This window comes from Protopterus annectens, chromosome 7.part0 (genome assembly GCF_019279795.1).
Source record: "Protopterus annectens isolate FY-2018-M chromosome 7.part0, PAN1.0, whole genome shotgun sequence".
NCBI lineage: Eukaryota > Metazoa > Chordata > Ceratodontiformes > Protopteridae > Protopterus > Protopterus annectens.
In genome coordinates, this window is record NC_056739.1 from 1,071,729,128 (window position 1) to 1,071,751,981 (window position 22,854).

Here is a 22,854-nt window from a genome sequence, read left to right on the forward strand (position 1 = left end):
ACCCTAACTCACCTAACCCAACCTAACCCTCCCATCCACATAATCGCACACATACCTAACCCGCACCCTAACCCTAACTAACCTAATCCACACTCAATCGCACACTTAGCTGAACCCATCCCGTAACTTTCCACCACAGTGCTAAAAATACCGAAGCAACAGAAATGGACAACCAAATTCTTTCCCTAGGAAAAAATTCGGTTTTCTGTTGCTTCGATATTTTCAGCTTTTGCTGAATACAGTTCGACATTTAAACATTCGGTGTTTACATCTTTCGATATTCTAATATAGACCCGGAAAAAGAGACGTGTATACAATCCACCTTTATATCCATTGATAGATACCTTTGAAAAATTGGTGTTGGAAGATATTTATAGGACACATGTTTTTGACAAAAAGATCCCTTGGAATTTAACCAAGGATGAACACAGTTTATTAATGTGTTTAAGAAGGGACAAAACAATACGTATAATGACCCCAGACAAAGGGGGGGGGGGTTCTATACAAAAATGAGGACTATATAAATGAGATGCAACAACTTTTATTTGATGAAACAACATATGTAGCGGTGTCTAAAAATGAAATCAATGTTTCGTATTCTAGAATAGATTCCTATTTGGAGGAATATTTGGTGAACAGTAGAATTGATGGTGAAATATAAGATTTTTTTGCACAGAAAATATTATACCATCCCGGTATTCTTCGGAATACCAAAAATGCACAAAAGTATTAACAAATCCCCCTTTGGGCCAATTGTGGCTGCAAAATGTTCAAAGACTCATCCTTTGGCAGCATTTATTGATTAAAGTGTACAGCATGTAGTAGAAAAGACACCCCATTTAGTTAAGGATTCATGGGATTTCCTGGGTTTACTCAAACGAGAACTGTGGTCTAGTGAATTCATTTTTTTAACTATAGATATTAAGGACCTTTTTGCAGCCATTCCAAAAGTTGAGGGGTTGGAATTCTTCGAAGTAACTTTATTTCAGTATTGTAATTTATCCCATGACCAGGTGACTTTAATAAGTGAACTTATGAGCTTGGTCTTGGAGAACAACTATATATGGTTTGAAAGGGAATATTATCAACAAATTCAGGGTGTTGCCTTGGTATGGCAGCTTGTGCACCGGTTTATGCTAATCTAGTACTTGTAGGGTGGGAAAGTAAATTTGTTTTAGGCTGCCTCCATTGGAGTAAAATAAAATTATATTCTCGTTTTTTTGGACGACATTTTTATTTGTAGCAAGAAACAATCACTGAGATAGAAGAATTTATTTACTGTTTAAACAACTCCACCCATTTTTTACAATTTACTTACAATTTTAACAAGGACAGTATAAATTATTTAGATACCCTTATCATGCATGATACAAATGGGTTTAGATCTAGAGCATTCAGAAAGGATACTTTTTGTAATGCTTATTTACATTTCAATAGTAACCATCCTTTAAAACAAAAAAAGAGTATCGTCAAGGGACAGGCAATAAGAGCAACTCAGATGACATCGCGTTGTGAAGACGTCCGAGCTGAATTGGATATAATTGCAGATATGTTCCATAGAAGAGGGTACCCCAGATTTTATATAGATGAAATTATTGAGGAAGTGTATGGTAAGTGGGGTACTTATTACAAGCCACTTTTGGCATTGGATTGAACAAAGAATCTAATTTTGTATCTAATAAAAGTTAGAATAAAGCTTGTATGTTACAGTACAGTCACCGTACGGGTAGTATTCAAAAAGCTTTAACACAAAACTGGAATATTTTCAGAACTAACAGTGAGGTGTTAGAGAAGTTAGGAAGGAAGCCAAATTTTGTAACTGAAACAGCACCAAATGTCAAAGGATTATTGGAACACAAAACAGGTAGAGATGATATTTCTATTCAGGGTACTAGGGCTTGTGGAAACTGTAGTCAATGACCATACATTATGAAAGAAATGTCCTTGAGATTAAAAAATTGTTTACAAAGCAAGGTGTTTTTGAAGAAAGGGAACTGCAGTACTAGTAAAGTTGTATACCTAGCGGTGTGTGAATCATGCACACACTTCTATGTAGGAAAGACAGAGCGTTCCTTGAAAGTTAGAATTTATGAGCATATAAACGATATAAAAAATAAGAAGTTAAGTAACGCCCTTTATAAACATTCCCTTACTTGTTCCACATTTACTAAATTTATTTTTGGTATTTTAGATAAAATTTGTATGAATCCTAGAGGGGGAGATTGGAAGAACCTGTTAAAAAAGAAAGAGACCGAATGGCAGCTGAAACTGGCAGCTATGTTTCACCCAGGGTTGAATGAAACGTTATCCATAACCCCTATGTTAATTGAAAAGGCTAATATAATTACATAAATTACACGTTATGAAGTACTGTATATATGTTTTAGAACATTTTAAAGAATGGTTACAAAGTGTTTTTTAATTCTATTCTAATATTTTTTTCTATTTATTACAAATAGTAGTTATTTATAATCAGTTTTAATGGAGTATTTTAAATGTTAATGACCAATTAATTATAATGGATATGGATTGGTGGAATAATTTATGACGTCTAGATGAAATATCGTTTATAAAGAGTTTAGGCAATGGAACTAATTGTATTCTGAAGAAGTCTCCCTAGAGAGTTGAAAGTGCTAAATACGTTTTTTGCAATATGGTTTGTTGTTTTGTCTATTAATAAAGTGTATTCGGATGTAAAATCTTACTATAACCATAGATGTCCTTCTCTCCCATGTTGCAGTATTCCTTCTCTCCCACCTTCCCCCTTCTTAACCTTGCGCTAGCTGTCCTAGGCTCCATGACAGGCTATGCCCCTCAGGACTGGCACCATCTGGGGCTTTTTTCTATGTTCTGAGGGCTGGTGCATGCAGACGTCACCTTTATGGCCCACATACCTGCCTCCACGTCAGACGTCTGACGCATCATGAGGGACTGAAAAAGCTTTGGAAACCTGGCCGGATAAGCTGATTGGAAGAAGGGTAAACCCACTAGTAGAATACTGCAACATGGAAGAGAAGGACATCTATGGTTATGGTAAGATTTTACACAACTTTCCTTTATTAAACGCTGTACATGTGCCACTTTTGTGCAGTAGTATGATGTAGGATGTGATGTATCTTTCTGCTATGGACCTGTTAATTAGTATGGACACAGGGAAAGCTATGATTTCTTGAGCCATTTTTAGGTAGTCTGATGGCAGTTGGTCTGCAGCTATGGAGGTAGTTCTTAGCTTAAGGAGCAACTTCATTATGAGTGAGATGGGTACTGGACTAAAACTGAAGAGCTGTGGGTGGTTTTGGTTGAACAAACAGGGGTGAGGGCAGATGTATAACTGTCCAAGATAGATACAATTGATTGTATAAAGTTGGAATTAAACTGTGTGGGGATAGAGTCTGTCATATTTTCTGTTTTTTGAGAGGGAGTGGTGGTCTTGCCAGGATGGACTAGTTTATTTCATGATCAAAAATGTTTTGGTTGTTTAAATGTTTGTATTGCTGGGTGATATAGTATGTCTGCTTGTTCTGTTTGACATGGAGTTTTGCAGGGTTTCTAAGATGCCTAAATTGCTGGAAAGCATTTTGAGTTCTATTTTTATACTAATTTTTCCAGGCTTTATCCCTTTTTATTGTGATTTTTTTTTTTGTTTCTTTTGTTAGCCATTTTATCGGGTTGGACTTTACTCTCTTGTTAGGTACTGGTGCTAGATTCATAGTATTCTTTCAGACCTTAAATAAAGTGTTCTACTGCATTATTTTGTGGCATTGTTTTAAGTACATTCCAGTTATATTGTTTCATTGAAAATATCTCTTCTGAAATTAGTTGTAATTCATATTTAGTCATAGTAATATGTTTGTTATGTCAGTTCTAGTGGCATATGTTAGCATGTTGTCACTTATGCTAGCAACGATGCAGGCTACTTTTGTCAGTTTGTCTGGTTTGTTTGTAAGGATCCAGTTTAATTTTGAGTATCTCCCTGAGGTTTTATTGATTCTTTTGGGTGTGGTTATCAGTTGTTTGAAGTTGCACAATTTTATGGATTCAGTGGGAGTACTGGAATTTGAGTTGCCAATCTATATTTATGTCACAGAGCATTATAGTTAGATAATGTGTTGGTATATCCAATGCAGGATGTTTTCAGCAGTATCAGTTATTCCCTGGTGGTATATAAATTGCTGTTAAACATATAGTTTTCTTATTGTTGATTTTAGGAGTGTTGTTAGAATTTCAGCATTGTTAAATTTTGGTATTTCCCTTTTTTAATTTCTTCAAAGCTTTTAGGTTTCTAATATCATGACGGGAATGGACCCCATTCCTAAGTCAAAGCACAATTAAAGTTCATGAAATTAATATTGTTTCACTCTTTGATGTCAGCCAGTAGTGCTCTTCGCACACCCGCAGTGTGCCCAGTAATGACTCCTTCCGCAATTTGTACAGCATTACATGTACTGGTAACATATCTAAATATGATTGTAGACTCTTATTTTATAAGGCCTGTTGCTTCTACTACTATTGGAACTATCTGAGTATCTTTCTTCCACATCACTCTGGTTTCTGCCTGCAAATCCTGATATTTTATGACTTTGTGTCTCTCTGTACGCAGGATACTGAAGTCACTGGGTGTGATGATTTCAGTGATCAATGCTACTTTTGTCTTCGTTTCTTGAACCACTATATGGTTGTCTAGTCTCTGTCTTTTTTGAACTGTTGGAAATGGATGATCCCATGTGATGTAGATGTCATCATTTTCTGTTAGGGAATTATTCTATTAGGTTAGGGAATTTTGATAGATTGCTGCACCGCCTGCATGCTTGATTTCTCCATCATACCTGAATATGATGTCCTGGTGGGGTGATCTTAGTATCCTTTATTTTTTTTTAACCAGGTTTCAGTAGCTATGACTACATCAGGAGTGTATGTGGCAAGGTAGTCATGTATATCATGGATTTTATTGCATACACTTCTTAGGTTCATATTTAATAAGGTTCATAGGTAGGTACTAGGCTATCTGCCCGAAGGCGCATTTATAAGCCTAGCCAGAATGTGTTGGATTTAGCCGCCCCCTTAGATTAGTTCCCTGTGCCTCTGTCCAGCAGAGCCACTGAAGTGATCCCTGGGGTAAACCTTCTGTTTCCCATCCACTCTTCAGGGTTTCTTTTGAAGAGTGTTAGCGAGGAGCTCTACCTAATGTAGATTGGAATCTAGTTCCAAAGCATGAGAAGTCTCTGGGACAGGAATCTATCCCTCCAGCACGTCCTATTTATTGTTGTGGTGAGGTTTAGATCCCTAGAGCGTGTGGCTCGAGGAGATAAGGTTTTCTTTAGGTGGAGCATGTCCATCACTTCTGGGTTGGACATGGCCTTGTATGTTGGGCAGGGATCACCTCTGAAGTAGGCAGTATGCAACCGAGTACAGCTGGAGTTTCTTTAGTCGAGCTGTATAGGGCATCTGTTTGAGGTGAATGATCCTCTTGGTGAGGCACTTCTGTGGTCTTTCCAGTTGTTGCAGGTGTCTTGTAAGGTACATCACAAATGGGGCGTTGTACTCTGATGGGTCTGATGAGTGATGAGTAGAGGGGCACAATGACCTCTTTTGATCTGGATGCGAACTTTTTTGTGATTAGGTGGGCGACATAGAAGGATTTTCTAACCACTTTGGCAATGTGATTATCAAAGGTGAGATTACTATCTACTTGGGATCCCTTATTACGTCTTCTGTATTTAGGGGACTACCACCTATGTGGTAGTTTGTGGGTACTTTGTTTTTTTCCATTGGGGATGACTATGCACTTTTTGGCATTTAGCTTGAGGCTATGATTTTGATACCAGCTATCCGTCTCATTGAGACGCTTTTGGAGGATGTCTGTGTCAGCTGGAGAGTCAGTTATAGCCCCTAGTTTGCAGTCGTCTGCAAACTTGGTCAGCCATAGTCCTCCTGTGCTTGCCTGTACCTCTGAGAAGTATATGCTGAACAGGAGGGGGTCCTAGGACTGAGCTCTGGGGAACACAACTTGTAACCGGTTTAGAGTTGGACCTAGCTCCCGCAACTCTCACCATGTGGGTTCTGTACATGAGCCAGTTGGCAATCCATCTTGTGATTTAGGGGGTTATGTTCAGGCTGGTGAGCTTGTCTATAATACCAGAATGGGGAATGGGGAATGGGGAATGGTGTTGAAGGCCTTTGTGAGGTCTAGGGTAGTTTGTGTACCACCTTTCCCTCGTCTATAGCCTTGGTAACTGTCTCAAAGACGTCCTCCAGGTTTAGGAGGCATGATCTGCCCTTAACAAAGCCGAACTGGGTAGGGTCCAGTGTTTGGAGGTTCCCAGTGTCTCTGTTAATGAGTTCCATGATGTTGTGCTCCATAGCCTTGCAGACCAAGCTAGTCAGGCTTATAGGGTGATAGTTCCCGTGAGTTTGGGTTCTGTTTTTTGTTGAAGGGTATTAGGTGACTGGTTTATTTTGGAGTTGGAAGTGATGTATTATGAACAGTGAGACTAGGTTTGGGTGAATATCTCTGCTAATTTTTTTTAATGATTTTTTACAGAGGGAAGAGTGTGGCCAGTTATATTTTGGTCTTGGTTTTATATTTGATTGTAAATTTGGATACTTGGCTTTAAGATATTTATAGATAAATAAATCATGTGCGTCTTTTGTAGAGATAAGATTCTATGGAGAAAGTCAGGCTGGTTAGATGTTGATCTTTGTGAGGATTGGTTGAAGTCATATGTATTTGAAGGAAGTAGATTAGATAATTGGTGATGAAGGCTAGTAGGGTTAGGAGGGGCAGTAGTATAATCTGAGTTAGGGACATTTTATGTAACTTAGGTTTTATATTTGCTGCAAATTAGGATTAGAAAATGTTAGGAGGGTACAGTTGTAAAAATGTAATGTAATTGTTATTGGGGACCCAAACCCTCAGGCCCATCATAAACCTAAGTGGCTTAAACGTGTTATTTCGCAATCAAACATTCCCATGGTTATGGTGCAAGAAGTTTTCCCATGTATTTCAAGAGGACACTGGATGTGTTCTTTAGATCATCAGTATGCCTACCTTCACTTAAAAGATTGCCAAGGATTCAAGTATGTACCTGCTTTTCAGGTTTAGAACCAAGTACTACCAGTTTTATTGCCTGCTGTTTGATCTAACTACATCCCACAGTATGTTTACCAGGTACATGACGACAGCAGCAGCAGAACGTCACTGGAGGCTACAGGGGTCCAAAGTGTTCACTTATCTGGATGAGTGACTCCTAGCTACCCCGTTACTAATATCTTTTCAAAAGTATGTGGGGTCTCTGACCAGAACGTTCCACTCTTTGATAGTCACAGTAACCCAGTTAAAGTTGCATCTGCTTCTGTATACAGAGGATAGCTTTCATAGAGTGCATTCTGAACTTCCTGCACTGCAAAATCCTCATAACACGGAAATGTTGCAGACCCCTAAAGGGTGATTTCAGACAGTTTTGTTGCCACAAAGAGGCACAGCCAAATAAATTCTCAAGGTGCCCAGTTACATGGCAGCAGCAGTATTTGACAGTTCCTTGTGTGTGCCTCTACCATAGGCACTCAAACTACAATGGCACCAAGACAACCATCCTCATTCTGATAGCCACCTTGACACAGTGATGCATGCAGTGCTTTCAGTGGCCTCTCCTCCCCATATCTCACTGTTGAGCATATTTTCACAGGATTGCAGCATGCATATGTCATTACCACAGATGGTTCTCCCCTAGAGCGGGGGATCATAAGGTCAAGATCATGCAAGGTTCTTGGCACAGCAGGAGTCACAACTACTTATCATTTCTGAAGAGTTCAAGGCAGTTCTTTGGAACCCTATCTCCTCCTATAGTGTGATCCCTCAATGACCATCAGCTGTGTACACAGATATGTCGGTAATGTAGTACCTCAGCAGACAAGTTAAAATGTACTCCTTCTCCCTTTGCAGAGAAGCATTTAATCTATGATACTGGGTTCTTGAACATTTTGAGTTACTAGTGGCAATTCACATGCCATGGAAAGCCAGCCTACTAGCAGACAGGCTCAGCAGAACCTTAATTCTTCCTCATGAGAGATCACTGAACTCTTGGGTGGTGGAATGATATTCTGAAAAAAAGGGATAGCCCGTTCTCAACCTGTTCACCTAACCATCCAACACATACTGCAAGAATTTCTTCTTTCTGTTGCCCAAACCAGACACTGATCCCAGACCTGGCCAGGGTGCCTTTTGCACACTTAACCCACTTCAGCCAGTTATCCTCAAGACCATCCAGAGGACCCAGCTACACAGGTTTAGGCTGATACTAGTGGCCTTCTACTGGCCAAACAATGTGTGGTTCTCAGTGCTGTTCACATTTTCTCTAGAGAGACTTATCTAACTAATCTCATCCTGGAAGCTAATCCACTCAGCCATCACAGAAGTCTTTTTCAGCTAGAACTGCCCTAAAGCTGTTAGCCTGTTTTTTTTCTATTTCTGTACATAGCTAGTTTCACAGCCAGGGTTAAGAAAATCTTAACAGCCTCTCAGAGGGTTTTTTATAAGTGCCAGGGAAAGTGCTTTCCACATGAGTTTTCAGCCATACCATGTACATATCTACCTGACAGAGTTGTTTGAACAAACCCAGCCTTCTCAGATTTTGTCTGTTTACATCTGCCTTTTTCCACTCTCCCAGTATCCCTTCCTTGACAGTCTGTAAAGTGGGAAGAGCTTTTCTCAACTGTATATTACAGTTATGATTCCACATTAGGGAAACATTGTCCCCATAAGACATCTGCTGTATACTAGAAAAAATGACCTGTCTTCTATTTGAGCTAGATGTCTTGGCTGATCTCTGATATTTGTCTTGGAAATTGGTCTTCTAAGTAGCATTCACTTTGCATTTCAAAACTACAGGCCTCCTTTGTCATACCTCCATATCTACTACACAGTATAGACAGGGTTACTATTCACAGTAGCCCAACTTTCATGCCTAAGGTGGCCTCTGAGACCAGTCTTAACCAAGTAATTCAACTTCTAGTATTTTTCTGTAACTGCCTGAATAGTGGGGTAGTGTATCTTGCTTTGCGCGGATGCACATAGGATGCTTCGGTTCTGCTTGGATAGAATAAAGGAGTTCGGAAGTTAGCTTAAATTTTCATTTCCTTTGCCTGTAACAGGACAGGTCAAAAAGATAGAGAGACATCTGAAAGCTCATTTCTGTGGAGCCATGACCTCCTCTGTGCACTTTTTCTAGGATGTGTCCATGGATGACATTTGCACAGTGGCATCTTGGGCATCTCTGAACACCTTTACCAGGGACTGCAGACTAGACCTAGTATGATGTCATATTCTCTTTTTTGTCTGTGTTGCGGGGTATTTGTCCATAAGGTCCTCCCCAGGAGTTAGATATATAGTCCACAGTGTTATTGAGGGTATATCTTATTCTTAAATGCAAAAGTTATGACTTACCATAATAATGGATCTGGAACTTGATAACATCATCAATAACAGTAGCTTCCTTCCATCCCTAGGCCTGTTCACTGGGAAAAGCACTACAAGACATGATCTTGCAGTCCTATATCCTATGAGTTGAAGGGCAATTCCTGTAACAGGTAAAGCGGTCCAAGTGATCTTGGAGCTGTGGATACCAGCAAAGGATAACAGTTACTCACACCTGTTGGTTTTCTGGAACAGGAAGTTATACTGGGATTTTTTTTTTTTTTTTCTGAAAGAAAATTTAGCTGGAACAGCGCCACTCGCTGAGTGGTCCTAATGCCTAAAGTCTATAATGTTACTGAGGATGTTCTCTTGTAACAGATCTCTTATAATGGTAAGGTATAACTTTATCCAGTATTGTTAATCCTCGTTCATTCCTTACGCATGGGTATGGGTTCTGAGCTCGGAACCGAGCCGGCCATTTTTCAAGCTCGTGTCAGCTTCAAATTCTCGAGCTAAACTCTTACCCACAATTCCCCTCTCCCTGTTAGCTCAGATTTCATTTGCCGCGTTGCCATCCGGTCGTGTCAAGCTACTTCTCTTGAGCTAAGTACAATCAATTGCTGTTTAATTGCTTTACAAATTACTTTTCTGTCAGAAAAGTTGATATTTTATTGTCTCTTACCCTATCGCATCTAGCGTTCATAAATTCCTCAGGTTTTTTTCTGTCTTTTACTTACTATTTTTACCACGAGGTATTTGTCTTTACCATCGTTGGTAATCTTTTCCCTTTCTCTTTCATACCTTCGGGTACTCTCTTGTACCATTGTTGGTACTTTTCTATTAATTAATATGGCAGATAAAAAAGGTAGGCTGGGGTTTAAGCGGTGTTCCGATTGTGGACACAAACTGCCTACTTCTGATGCACACTCTTTGTGTGTTTATTGTTTGGGAGCTTCCCATTTATCTGTTGAACCACCCTGCACTATTTGTGAGAACTTTTCTAATAGAACCTTTGTGGAAAGGAAAAACAAGCTGATACTGAAGGGACTTCTAAAATCTCCCTTTTCAGAGGCTATTTCTGGGTCGGAGGTCTCAACCCCTCCTAAAGCCTGTAAGAAAATGGATGTTTCTGCTAAGGCTAAATCCTTGCCTTCGTCCCCGGCTGGGGACTCTCACCAACCAAAACCTAAAAAGGCTAAAATTTCAGCTCTGGAGCTCTCTCTCAGTCAGCCCCATACTTTCGGTGCCCTAGACCTTCGGCTTCATTAGTGATTTCGGCTCCGTCCTCTCCTGCAGCCTTCTACATATCAGCACCGAGGGGCTCCTCGGTTCACACCATTACCACTATATTGGCACCGACTGTTCATTCGGCGCAGGCCTTGATCATGTTGACTCAGAGATCTTCCTCAGAACCGAGGCCTTTATTGTTGACTCCAGTTTTGTCGGTTCCAGCTTCAGCACCAATCCCTGTGTCGGTGCAGACAATGACCTCGGCACCGATGACTTCTTCGGTGCAGATAACAGTAGTCCAGTCTTTCTCAGCACCGTTGTCCTCGGTGCGGTCAGATGAGATGGGCACCGAGTCTGCCTCTTTTGTGGACAGGCCTGTTTCTCCCTCAGTCTCTCTGAGGTCCACTAGAAGCCTTTCCAAACATGATGTGTTGCATCTTGTGGACCAGGCATTCTTGGACAGCGGTATTCCACCCCTCACGAACTATCCTTCATTGAGAGGTGATCACCCATCTCCATAGACACCTTCTTATTCTCCTCCTTCATTGCCTTTGAATTCCGTGGATGTAGCACAGTATTCCCCTTCTGCGGATCCCTTTATGGATCTCACTAAGGAACCGCAGTTGCCTTCATGACAGGAAAGTTTTGCTACGACCCAGGATGTCAGCTGTGACACACAAAGCTTGCTGCTCCACAGCCATCCAGGGACTCCGGGTCGGCAGGCTGAGCCACTTAGGGGAGGAGTGCCCCCTGTCCTAGACTTACACTCTTCTCCGAGTGGACCAGCCTTCCAACTGATGGAGAAGGCTTTCACTGCTGCTGGCAATACCGGATTGTCAATACCTCCGCCCTCCTCTGGTACACTGGTTTCACAAGTCGCATCTAGCGGACACTGGGTGCAAGGGCCACAGGACATATTCCCTCAGGAATCCCCCTTTCCGTTGTCTTCCCCAGCTTCTCCTGCTGAGGAGGTCCACCGGAAAAGTTTGTGTAAGAGGAAGCACATGGACTCCACAGAGGAGTCCCACACTGAAGACACAGATTATGATGAGGGGGAAGGATCCCCTCGGTCATCCTCTGAGGTATCCTTTGGCGATATCCTCGAAATCCTGAAACAGAGAGGTGACTGGCAGTCCTCTAATCTGACCCCTGAGGAATCTGTGTTCCTGCAGGCTTTTCATGCCCGGCCCATTACCTCCTGGGTTACTCCATCTGCCGATGAACTTGTCAGGTTCATCAGGCAGCATGCTTGGAAGGCCCCTGATACCGTTGAAGCTATTCCCCGGAGGCCAGATAAGATCTTGTCTCCTCCTGCTTCGGATCCCCATTGGTCCAAAGGTCTTCCTGTGGATACTTTGGTGGCGGCAGCCTCAACAAAAGAGGATCTGGCAGAAGAAGAAAGCCAGACTGTCCATCTGCCTAACAGAGAGTCCCGGGCCCTGGACAGGATAGGGAAGCGCACCTTTGCTTCAGCGACCTTTGCTATCAGGTCCCCGAATTATATGGCACATTTTACCAGGCTTCAAAGGGATCTGGTTTCTGAGCTCTCTGAAACCATGGCCAGTGCAGTGTCTGATGAGGTCCGTGACAAAGTGGCCTCTCAGCTGGCCACCACTGAGTCTATATCTAACTCCTGTATGCGACTGATATCTCACACATCAGAAGGAGCAGCTAGAGCGGCAGGTTCAGCTGCGGTCTTGAGACGACACGCCTGGATGCGCTTGTGCAACTTTGCGGAACCTTTTAAGTCGTCTTTTCTTAATGCCCCCATTGAGCCCTCCTCGTTGTTTGAGCCCAAAGTTAAAGGCACACTGACCAGATGTGAACAGGACGGTAAGACCCTTTCTGCCGTAGGTGTCCGTTATTCTTCCCCTCAACGTGCTTTCTCCCAAAACCAAAAGAGTGGGAAGATATGGTTCAAGAAATCTCAGGGTCCTTTCCGTGACACACAGGCCGGGTTCTCTCCCAGAGGCAGAGGGGGAAACTCTCAGGGAAGACGCTCCTTTCGGGGCAGAGAGGGACTGCATAACCAGTGTTCCAGGGATTCATTCCCTGGTCAATCCTACCAGCACTCCTGAAGAGCGGCCCAACTCCTTTCCAACTCCTTTCCACTGGAGGTGGTTGGGGGACATTTCTCCTTGTACCCTTCTGCCTGGCTAACCATCCCCACTGATTCTTGGGTACAAAGGATCATAACCAGAGGTTATCATATCCCCTTCGATCTTTGTTCCGTCCCTTCAAAAAATCTTCCCGACGTTCCACCCAGTCAAAAGGAAGAAGCAGCACTAGAGATAGAAAAGCTGCTAAGGAAAAGAGTCATCCAAATAGTCCCTCCAGACCAGATAGAATCCGGATTCTACTCTACTATTTTTGGTGCCAAAGAAAAACGAAGATTGGAGACCAATTTTGGATCTCAGTGTATTGAACAAGTTTGTGAGAGTACAAAAATTTCGGATGATCACAATGCAGTCTATCCTCCTGCTTTTGGAAAAAGACGATTGGATGTGCTCTATAGATCTTCAAGATACATACTACCACATAAAGGTGGACAGACCATCAAGAAGATTTCTGCGCTTCCGTGCGGGAGCCAGTCACTACCAGTTCAGAGTACTGCCCTTCGGACTCTCTAAAACCCCCAGAGTGTTCAAAAAGTGCATGGCAGTTGTCACAGCTTACTTGCGACTTCAAGGATTCCAGGTGTTTCCATACCTAGACGACTTGCTCATTTCCACCCCCACCAGACATCTACTGGAAAAAGCCCTGGCATACTCTCTCCTCGCTGCTCAAAGGCTAGGCATAACCATAAACTGGCAGAAATCCAATCTCACCCCATCTCAGTCGATAGAATTCATAGGGGTTATCTTGGACACAAAAAACTGCAGAGCTGCTATTCCAGAGCACAGAATTTTAAGGATAAAGCAACAACTAATTCCAATCCTTTCAAAGGAAAAATTCAGGGCTCACTCTGTTCTACAGCTGTTGGGTTCCATGGCAGCCTCCATCACCATTGTTCCCCTGGCCAGGTTTCACATGAGGCTTCTAAATGGCTACTGCTCACCCAATGGTATCCTTTTCAGCATCCTCTTTCAGCCATGATTCGAGTAACCCACAGGTGCAAACAGGATTTAAATTGGTGGATGACACACAATCTCTCACAATGGTCTCGCCCCTTCTCCCCTCAACAACTCAAGGCCATAGTGGCCACGGACGCCTCCCTGATGGGGTGGGGGGCTATGTCAGGGACAGACAGTCCAAGGCACTTAGTCCCAACTGGAGGCCCATCTGCATATAAATGTTCTAGAGCTGAGGGCGGTGCTTCTGGTGTTGCAAGCATTCCATCCCCTGCTGCCGTCCAGGACAATTGCGATTCAATCAGACAATATGGTGGTGGTCTGGTACATCAGCAAGCAAGGTGGAACCAAATCTTACCCCCTTTGTCGAGAAGCCATGAGGATATTGCAGTGGGCGATGGCTACCAACAGTTTTCTTCTATCAACGCATATTCCTGGGAGTTCCAACGTGATAGCAGACAGACTCAGCAGGTGCATTCTTCAACCTCACGAGTGGTCCCTGAATCCCTTGATAGCAGCGGAGATCATCACGAGTGGTCCCTGAATCCCTTGATAGCAGCGGAGATCTTCCACCGCTGGGGCCGTCCTTGCTGCGACCTCTTTGCATCCCCGACCAACTACAAATGCAGCAACTACTTTGCCCTGATTCCCCTTCCAGGACAGTCACCCAGGGATGCTCTAGTCCACGATTGGCCCTCGAGTCTTCTCTGCGCATTTCCACCCTTTCCGCTCATTCCCCAGTTCTAAAGAAAGCCCAGCGGTTGAAGAGCAAGGTGATCCTCATAGCACCATATTGGCCCGACAGATTTGGTTCCCCTTCCTTTGGCCTCACCTACTAGATCGACCATGGATTCTCCATCCAACCCCGGAGTTGATCTTACACCCACAGAACCTGATTCATCCCAACCTGAACAGCCTGAAGCTAACTGCTTGGCTACTCTAATTCCCTTGATTGCCAGGCAGAATGATCTTTCTTTACCAGTACGTGATATTCTCATTGCTTCTCATAAGTCTTCCACTAGGATTACTTATCTGAGCAAGTGGAAAAAATTTACCGGTTGGCTGAAAGATAAACAAGTAGACCCCTTTTCAGCACCAGTGTCGATAATACTAGATTATCTGGCCGACCTGTTTCAATCGGGTGTATCGGCCTCTACCATTAGAGTTCATTTGGCTGCAATTTCTGATTTTCATGAGGGTGTCCAAGATCCCTCTCTTATATCCCATAAATTGTGCAAGACCTTCATAAAAGGTGTGAATCATCTGAAGCCACCTTTTAAAGAACTTATTCAACCATGGGATTTATCATTCGTTCTACAAGCTCTGACAATGGCACCTTTCGAACCAGCCTCTTCTTGCGACCTGAAGTATTTGTCATGGAAAACCATGTTTTTTGTCGCTATTACTTCTGCCAGACGTATTTCTGAACTTCAAGCTTTATGTATCAAGAGTCCATACTTGATTTTTCATAGAGATAGTGTGTCTCTGAGAACTAATCCATCATTTCTGCCTAAAGTGATCTCTGAAGTGTACATTAATCAAGCCATTGAATTGCCAGTTTTCTTTCCCAGTCATTCAAGCAGAGGAGAATATTTCCTACATACCCTAGATATACACAGGCAAGTATGTTTTTACTTAAACAGGACTAAACCCTGTTTAGCCCAGCGGTTGAAGAGCAAGGTGATCCTCATAGCACCATATTGGCCCGACAGATTTGGTTCCCCTTCCTTTGGCCTCACCTACTAGATCGACCATGGATTCTCCATCCAACCCCGGAGTTGATCTTACACCCACAGAACCTGATTCATCCCAACCTGAACAGCCTGAAGCTAACTGCTTGGCTACTCTAATTCCCTTGATTGCCAGGCAGAATGATCTTTCTTTACCAGTACGTGATATTCGCATTGCTTCTCATAAGTCTTCCACTAGGATTACTTATCTGAGCAAGTGGAAAAAATTTACCGGTTGGCTGAAAGATAAACAAGTAGACCCCTTTTCAGCACCAGTGTCGATAATACTAGATTATCTGGCCGACCTGTTTCAATCGGGTGTATCGGCCTCTACCATTAGAGTTCATTTGGCTGCAATTTCTGATTTTCATGAGGGTGTCCAAGATCCCTCTCTTATATCCCATAAATTGTGCAAGACCTTCATAAAAGGTGTGAATCATCTGAAGCCACCTTTTAAAGAACTTATTCAACCATGGGATTTATCATTCGTTCTACAAGCTCTGACAATGGCACCTTTCGAACCAGCCTCTTCTTGCGACCTCAAGTATTTGTCATGGAAAACCATGTTTTTTGTCGCTATTACTTCTGCCAGACGTATTTCTGAACTTCAAGCTTTATGTATCAAGAGTCCATACTTGATTTTTCATAGAGATAGTGTGTCTCTGAGAACTAATCCATCATTTCTGCCTAAAGTGATCTCTGAAGTGTACATTAATCAAGCCATTGAATTGCCAGTTTTCTTTCCCAGTCATTCAAGCAGAGGAGAATATTGCCTACATACCCTAGATATACACAGGCAAGTATGTTTTTACTTAAACAGGACTAAACCCTTTTGTAAATCTGACCAGTTATTTTTGGCCTTTTCTGGACCTAGATTAGAATCTGCTGTTGCTAAGGTCACATTAACTAGATGGTTGAAGGACTGTGTGACCTTTATTTACACACAACGTAATATCTCGTTGCCTACTACCATGAAAGCTCCTTTAACAAGGTCGGTGGCAACTTCTGCTGCCTTCCATGCCAGATCTTCTTTACATGACATCTGTGCAGCTGCAACTTGGGCTACACCACATACCTTCATCAATCATTACAAATTGGATTTGGCCTCCAGGGGAAGAGCATCTTTCGGTTCTGTGGTGCTCAGGAATGTCCTTCCATGAGATCCTCCCAGGAATAGAGGTAGCTGGGGACTCTGTCCCATGCGTAAGGAATGAACGAGGATTAACAATATCAGATAAAGAAGTTATGTCTTACCATAATGTTTCATCTGTATTGTTGATCCTCGTTCAGTCATTACGACCCTCCCTCCTTCCCCCTCCTGTGGTTTCTAGTGGATCTCACCATCCAGTTCTCTTAGGTTATTTGACCAGAGGTAGCCTCTACCTTCTTTAACTTGCAAACTCAATTTGAGGTAACAGGGAGAGGGGCATTGTGGGTAAGAGTTTAGCTCGAGAGTTTGAAGCTGACGTGAGCTTGGAAAATGGCCGGCTCGGTTCTGAGCTCGGAACCGTTACCCATGCGTAATGACTGAACGAGGATCAACAATACAGATAGAATGTTATGGTAAGACATAACTTCTTTTTTTATATACTTTATGATTATATATATGCAATGCATGTGTGCTTATTTCAAGTTTCACTGTGTGTTGCTTTGAATATAGTAGTGGAGGTTTTCTGACTGGGTCCTCTCTGTAAATGATCTCTGCCAGGTAGTAATTAACTCTATCACAGCATAACAATTTGTTAAATATTCTTTGACACTGAAGAATGCTGGTAGAGTGCTGTCTCATTTTACATTGCAAGAATCTTGATATTATCTGATTTGAATGTTGTGTTTGCAGATGAGTAGTGTAAATTTTTAGTGTATAAATCTGTACTGTAGACACAACTGAAGGACACTCACTGTGTTTCTGTTTTGAACATAGTAGATGAATATTCATTTTTTGTGTCTTTTTTTCTTTGTAGAAACAAGGTCCAGTTAGTGCAATGCTCTTCCATTTGGTGCGAGATGTCAAACAGGTAATGTACTTGCGAGTACTCTGTAAGCTTACAGGACAAGTGAGATTTTCTACTGTTTTTTGTTTATCTCATGCACAGTGTTAACTGTTGTTTTCAGTAGATGATCTCTTAATTTGCCTCTGGTGTTTTTGAATTTGGGCTGCCTTTTTTCCTGAAGGTTTTCAAGATGGATTTTGCTGCCATTGTAGCTGCTATTTAGTCAGTTTTTTTATCAGTTTTGTATATGAATGACTTAGCAGCTGTCATGTTCTTGTGAAACTGTACATGTGCACTCTCCTTTTAATAATAATAATAATAATAACACACAACATCTTTCAAGATAATCACTACAAAGAAAAAGGAAGGCAATGCATGAGTGAATAGACCGTGTTAATTAATTGTATCCAGTAAGACTCATTCAGTAAAAGAAAACACTATCTGTCAGGGAAAGAAAGAAAAAGACTGAAGTAAATATAGTGATAACTGAAATGTGGTTTGGGAACAAATGAGTTTGTCATGGGACAACTTCAATGGGGAGGGTAGGTGAGCAAGTGGGGGGTGGGAAGTGGTTATGCAGAGGTTTTTAAGTTGGGAGTGGGTTAAGTCTGGATAGTACAAGGTTAATTTCTTGTAGGATAGAGGGAGGAAGTGAGGTGGGTGTAGGCTGGGACCTAGACCAGTTTTAGATGCTAGTAATTGGTGAGGGAGCACATTTTGGTGTGATCTTGTTACTGCAAGCATCACATCTGTTGCGACCTCAAAGGTATTTTGGTGCAGGTAGGTAGGCCTTGGACTAATAATGATAGTGTAGGGCTTTCAGTATCTAATATGGTCTTGTAGGAATGGATGTGAATACTTTTTTTCCCCCCCTTGTGTGTGTGTAAGTGTTAGGTCCTGGCAACTGGTTTTGTGGTTTGTTTCAGCCATTGTGGGATATATATTTGGTTAAGGCCTTCATTTTGTGCTCTGTTTTTTTCAGGGACTGTTATCGCTACTGCACTTCAGTTGTTTGCTGCTGGTTTATGCTCGGAGGTTGGCATTGTGGTTAAGGTGTTTACTTTACAGACACAAGGTGTATGGTTTGATCTCTTGTAGGGTAAAATTACCCACCCGGCCATCGGCCCACAAGGGTAGTAAGCCTAGTACTAACCTATGAATGCTACTTAAAGTTTTTGCATGGCTAGAGATATTGTGGTAGCGGTCCGTGTTACCTTTCTTGCACTGGAGGATAGGCGAATGGTGTTACGTGCGCTCTTCACAGAGGTTGTGGTGGTTTCTTGCTTCTCCCGGGTTCCTGCTTTGTGGGTCCATTTTCCTGGTGTGCTTTTTCAGCTCCTTTTGTGCATTGGAATTTAGTTGTGAAATTTGCCATGGGAAGCTGTGCCCTCTGCGTCAAGAAAGGTTGCAGTGGTGGATCAAGCAGGGATTCCGTATCGATAAGGCTGGTGGTGCTGGTCCGGTTGGCTAGGTGTCTGGTCTTGTCATGGCTGTGGGTCTTAGGATTGCGTATGGTGCAGGAGTTGCTGGGAGTTGTGGAGGGATACTTCAGTAAGCTACTGGTGTTTCGGCATGCTGTTGGCTGCCTACAAATAACGGCTGAGCACTGCACATGTGCAATGGGCTCCTAACCGTCGGGGGAGAAGGGCAGGGAACTGTTTTGTTTAAAGGGAGATGATAAACTGTTTACTTGTTTTATTTCATGCACAGAACTAAGATCAGTTTGTTATAATGTTTAAGGTCTTTGCCTCTGAGACACAAGGCACACGGTTTGCTTATTTGCTTGTCAGTTGGTAATTCTGGAGTCTGTTACAGTCTCTGTCTTTAGTGGTAATTTAACAATTTCCATAGCTTGTGGTATTTGGTTCAAAACCAAAGAACGTTGTGTCCCAGTCATCAATTGCCTAAGTTTGAGGTGGACCAACCTCGTAATGCTGTTCCTAGTATGGCCTTTGTCCCTAGGATGTTTCATAGAATTGTACACCAAGTGGGGATGACATGTGGCCCAGGGGTTGACGCTGTGAGGTATAAATATATAAAAAAAAAATGCACAGGTGGCAGGAGGCTAGGGATTTTGGGGGGGGGGCAGGGTTGGTGAGACAAACTACTTATGGTGGAGTGACGGGGTGCCTTTACAGACTAACGCAAACCCTGTAAATCTGGGAGGTTATGGGCTTGGGGAGGGTTTAGATGAGTCTCATCCCTTGTGTTGGGGTGATGGGGTGTTTTTACAGGCTAACGCAGACCCTGTAAATCTGGCAACTTTTTAAGTTTAATGTGTGTTTGGAACCCAATGGTCTGGTTTAGTCAGACACTCCGTATTAGCACTTTTATCTGAGTTGAGGTAAATTGCACAGAATCATATTTATCATTGCAGGAGCTAGTCATTAAGTAAGAATATGGCATTTTAACCATACTATGACTGTCCTAGTCGAGTTTATTAGGAAACTCATAGAGGCTTGTTGACTTCTTGCACAGAGGGGCTGGTGATATAGGGGCATAGTCTGATTCTGTATATGTGGGTTTATATGTATATATATATATATATATATATATATGTGTGTGTGTGTGTGTGTGTGTGTGTGTGTGTGTGTGTGTGTAGGTTCATAGGTATGCACTAGGCTAATGACCCTGGGGCCTTTACAAGTCTAGCCATAGGATTACCCTGGCATTGTGCCACCCGACCTTAGTTCTTAGTGCTTCTGTCGAGGAGAGCCACTGGAGTTATCCCCGGGGTGAATTTTTTGCTTCCCATCCACTCATTAAGATTTCTCTTGAAGAGGGTCAGCGAGGTGCTCTGCTTGACATGTATGGGAAGTCTGTTCTGTAGCATGGGCAGTCTCTGTGTTATGAACATGTCTTTCCAGCATGTTCTGTTAATTGTGGTAATGAGGTTGAGGTCTCTGGAGCGTGTGGATTGGGATTTCTTTAGATGTAGCATTTCTAACAGAGCTGGGTCAGACATGGCTTTGTAATTCAAGCAGAGATCACCTTTAAGTAGGCGATATGAGACCGAGAATAGTTGGGAGTTTTTTGGGTCTGTCCATGTAGGACAAATATTTAAGGCCTAGGATCCTCTTCATGAGGTACTTTTGCAGCCTCTCCAGTTGTTGCAGGTGTCTATGATGTCCCCATTTGGTATGAGGTACATACCAAATGGGGCTTTGTACTCGATGATTGGCCTAATGAGGGAAGATAAAAGGGAGACAATTACCTCTTTCTTCCTGGATGCAAAACCCTTAGTAATGAGATGTGTCACATAGAAGGACTTTCTGACCACAGTGGCAGTGTGGTGATCAAAAGAGAGGTTGCTGTCAACCGTTTTCCAGATCTCTTATAACGCCTTCTGTGTTCACTGGACTACCATCAACGTGGTAATTCATGGGAACCGTTTTTTTTCCAAAGGGGATGACACATTTTTTGGCATTAAACTTAAGGCCATGGTTCTGACACCAGTCGTTGGTCTCAGTGAGGCCATTCTGTAGGATGTCAGCATCCCTTGGGGAGTTAATAATATCTCCCAACTTGCAATAGTCTTCGAACTTTGTCAGCCAGAGTCCCTTCGTGTTGGCCTGGACTTCAGAGAAGTAGATACCAAACAGGACGAGGACCCAGGACTGAACCCTGTTGGACTCCACTTGTGACTAGTTGGCAGTCTGACTTGGAGTCCGCTACTTTCACACTGTGGATTCTATCTGTGATCCAGTTTGCAACCAGTGAGTTTTTATCTGATTCCTGAGTGGGGAATGTTATCAGAAGCCTTGGCCAGATCAAGGTAGGCCGTATGAACCACCTTGCCTTCATCCACAGCTCTGGTGACTGACTCAAAGAAGTCAACCAAGTTGAGCAGGCATGATCTACCCTTCACAAAACCAAACTGTGATGGATCCAGAGTTTGGAGGTTCCCTATATCCTTGTTTATTAGGTCCATGATGATGCATTCCATAACTTTACATATCAGGCTCGTCAGGCTAATGGGCGATAGTTCCCAGGGTCTGTAGTCGCTGCTCCTTTGTGGAGAGAGATGACTGTTGCAGTGCACCATTTGGTAGGGACAAAGCCTGAGGTGAGGCTGTGATTGAACAGGGCACACAGGTGAGATGCCAGTTCACTCTGTAGTTCATTTAGAACACAGCCAGGGATATTGTCAGGTCCTATAGAAGCTGTTTTCGTGGCCTTAGACAATGCTGTTTTAACCTGTGCAGCAGTAATACTGGGTGCCTGGCAATGTACTGGTATTGTGATTAGTCCTTTGGGGGGTAAAGTTGGCACTGAATCTCTCAGCCAGTATACTGGCAGTATCTGTTGGCTCGGTATAGGAGGTACCATTGTGCAGTAGCTCAGAGCAAATCTGGGTATTGCCATGGAGATTCTTTGCATAAGTATAGAAGGCCTTGTGGTTGTCTTTACTATCTGCTGCAATTCTGTTTTCATAGCTAGCTTAGAGGATTTGATGAGGGATCTCAACTTTTTGTTGCGGCAGATAAGGGAGTTTTTCCAGTCTTGGGACTTCACCTTATTCCGCATCAGTATTTATATATTTTTTTTATTTATTTGCATTTGTTTACCGGGAAGGTCCACTGCGCCAAAAATTGCCCATTTTCAGTGGAGGCCTAAGGAGAAAATTTCCACATACAAAAGAAATTTAATTACTATCACGTTTTCTACATACATAGAGAGAGAACTTAAAAAAACAGACATACAGTCTTATCATAAATTTCTAGCTAGAATGACAAACGCAGTATACATTATATACAAAATATACAAAGTACAATATTTCATCTGCTTTGGATACTGTAGAGTGAAGACAGCAAGAGATAGTTGCATAACTGTTAAGCAGAGGGTAGAAAAAAGTTAGTGAGTTCAGGTGGGGGAAGATGCTCTGTAGTCGTAGCCACATGTTCATTGCCATAGGGCTAAGAGATGCTATTTTAGAGACTTTTTGAAGGATATGTGATTGGAAATAGTTCTGATAGAGCTGAGTAGGGAATTCCAAGTTTTAGCAACGGTACTTGAGTAGAGAGATTGACCAACTGCTAGACTGACAACAGCACAACGACAGAAATATCACCAAGGCTAACGCTGTATACCAAGTAACTGTAGAAATGAAGCTCAAAGCACAGTCCACAAAAGATATACCAAATATCTGAATAAAACAAATTTTAATATCTTCTAGTTTAAAAATAAATAAAAGTCCCTTGTAGTTAACAAACAATAAGCGCTTTCGAAGGAATCTTCATCCGATCGTTAACTGCTAGATTGGGTATTTGCACTTTTAGAAGGAATTTATTTTCAGATCTGAGTTGTCAGGAGGGCTTTTGGACAGTAAACAGGGAGGTGAGGGATGGGCAATTGGAAGGTTTGGTAATAATATTGTGAGCTGTAGTTAACTGCAAGTAGGTTAGGTGATGGGGAAG

At 42.4% G+C, this 22,854-nt stretch overlaps 1 protein-coding gene across 1 annotated transcript in view; it reads left to right on the forward strand.

Moving 5' to 3' along the window:
* The window catches only part of TRPM7 (transient receptor potential cation channel subfamily M member 7), a 1,848,525-nt gene that overhangs the window by 425,862 nt on the left and 1,399,809 nt on the right, over positions 1-22,854 (forward strand). Inside the window, exon 11 of the mRNA XM_044076371.1 lies at positions 17,408-17,461. Within this exon, the coding sequence (XP_043932306.1) occupies positions 17,408-17,461 (54 nt within the window). The remainder of the gene's footprint in view (positions 1-17,407; positions 17,462-22,854) is intronic.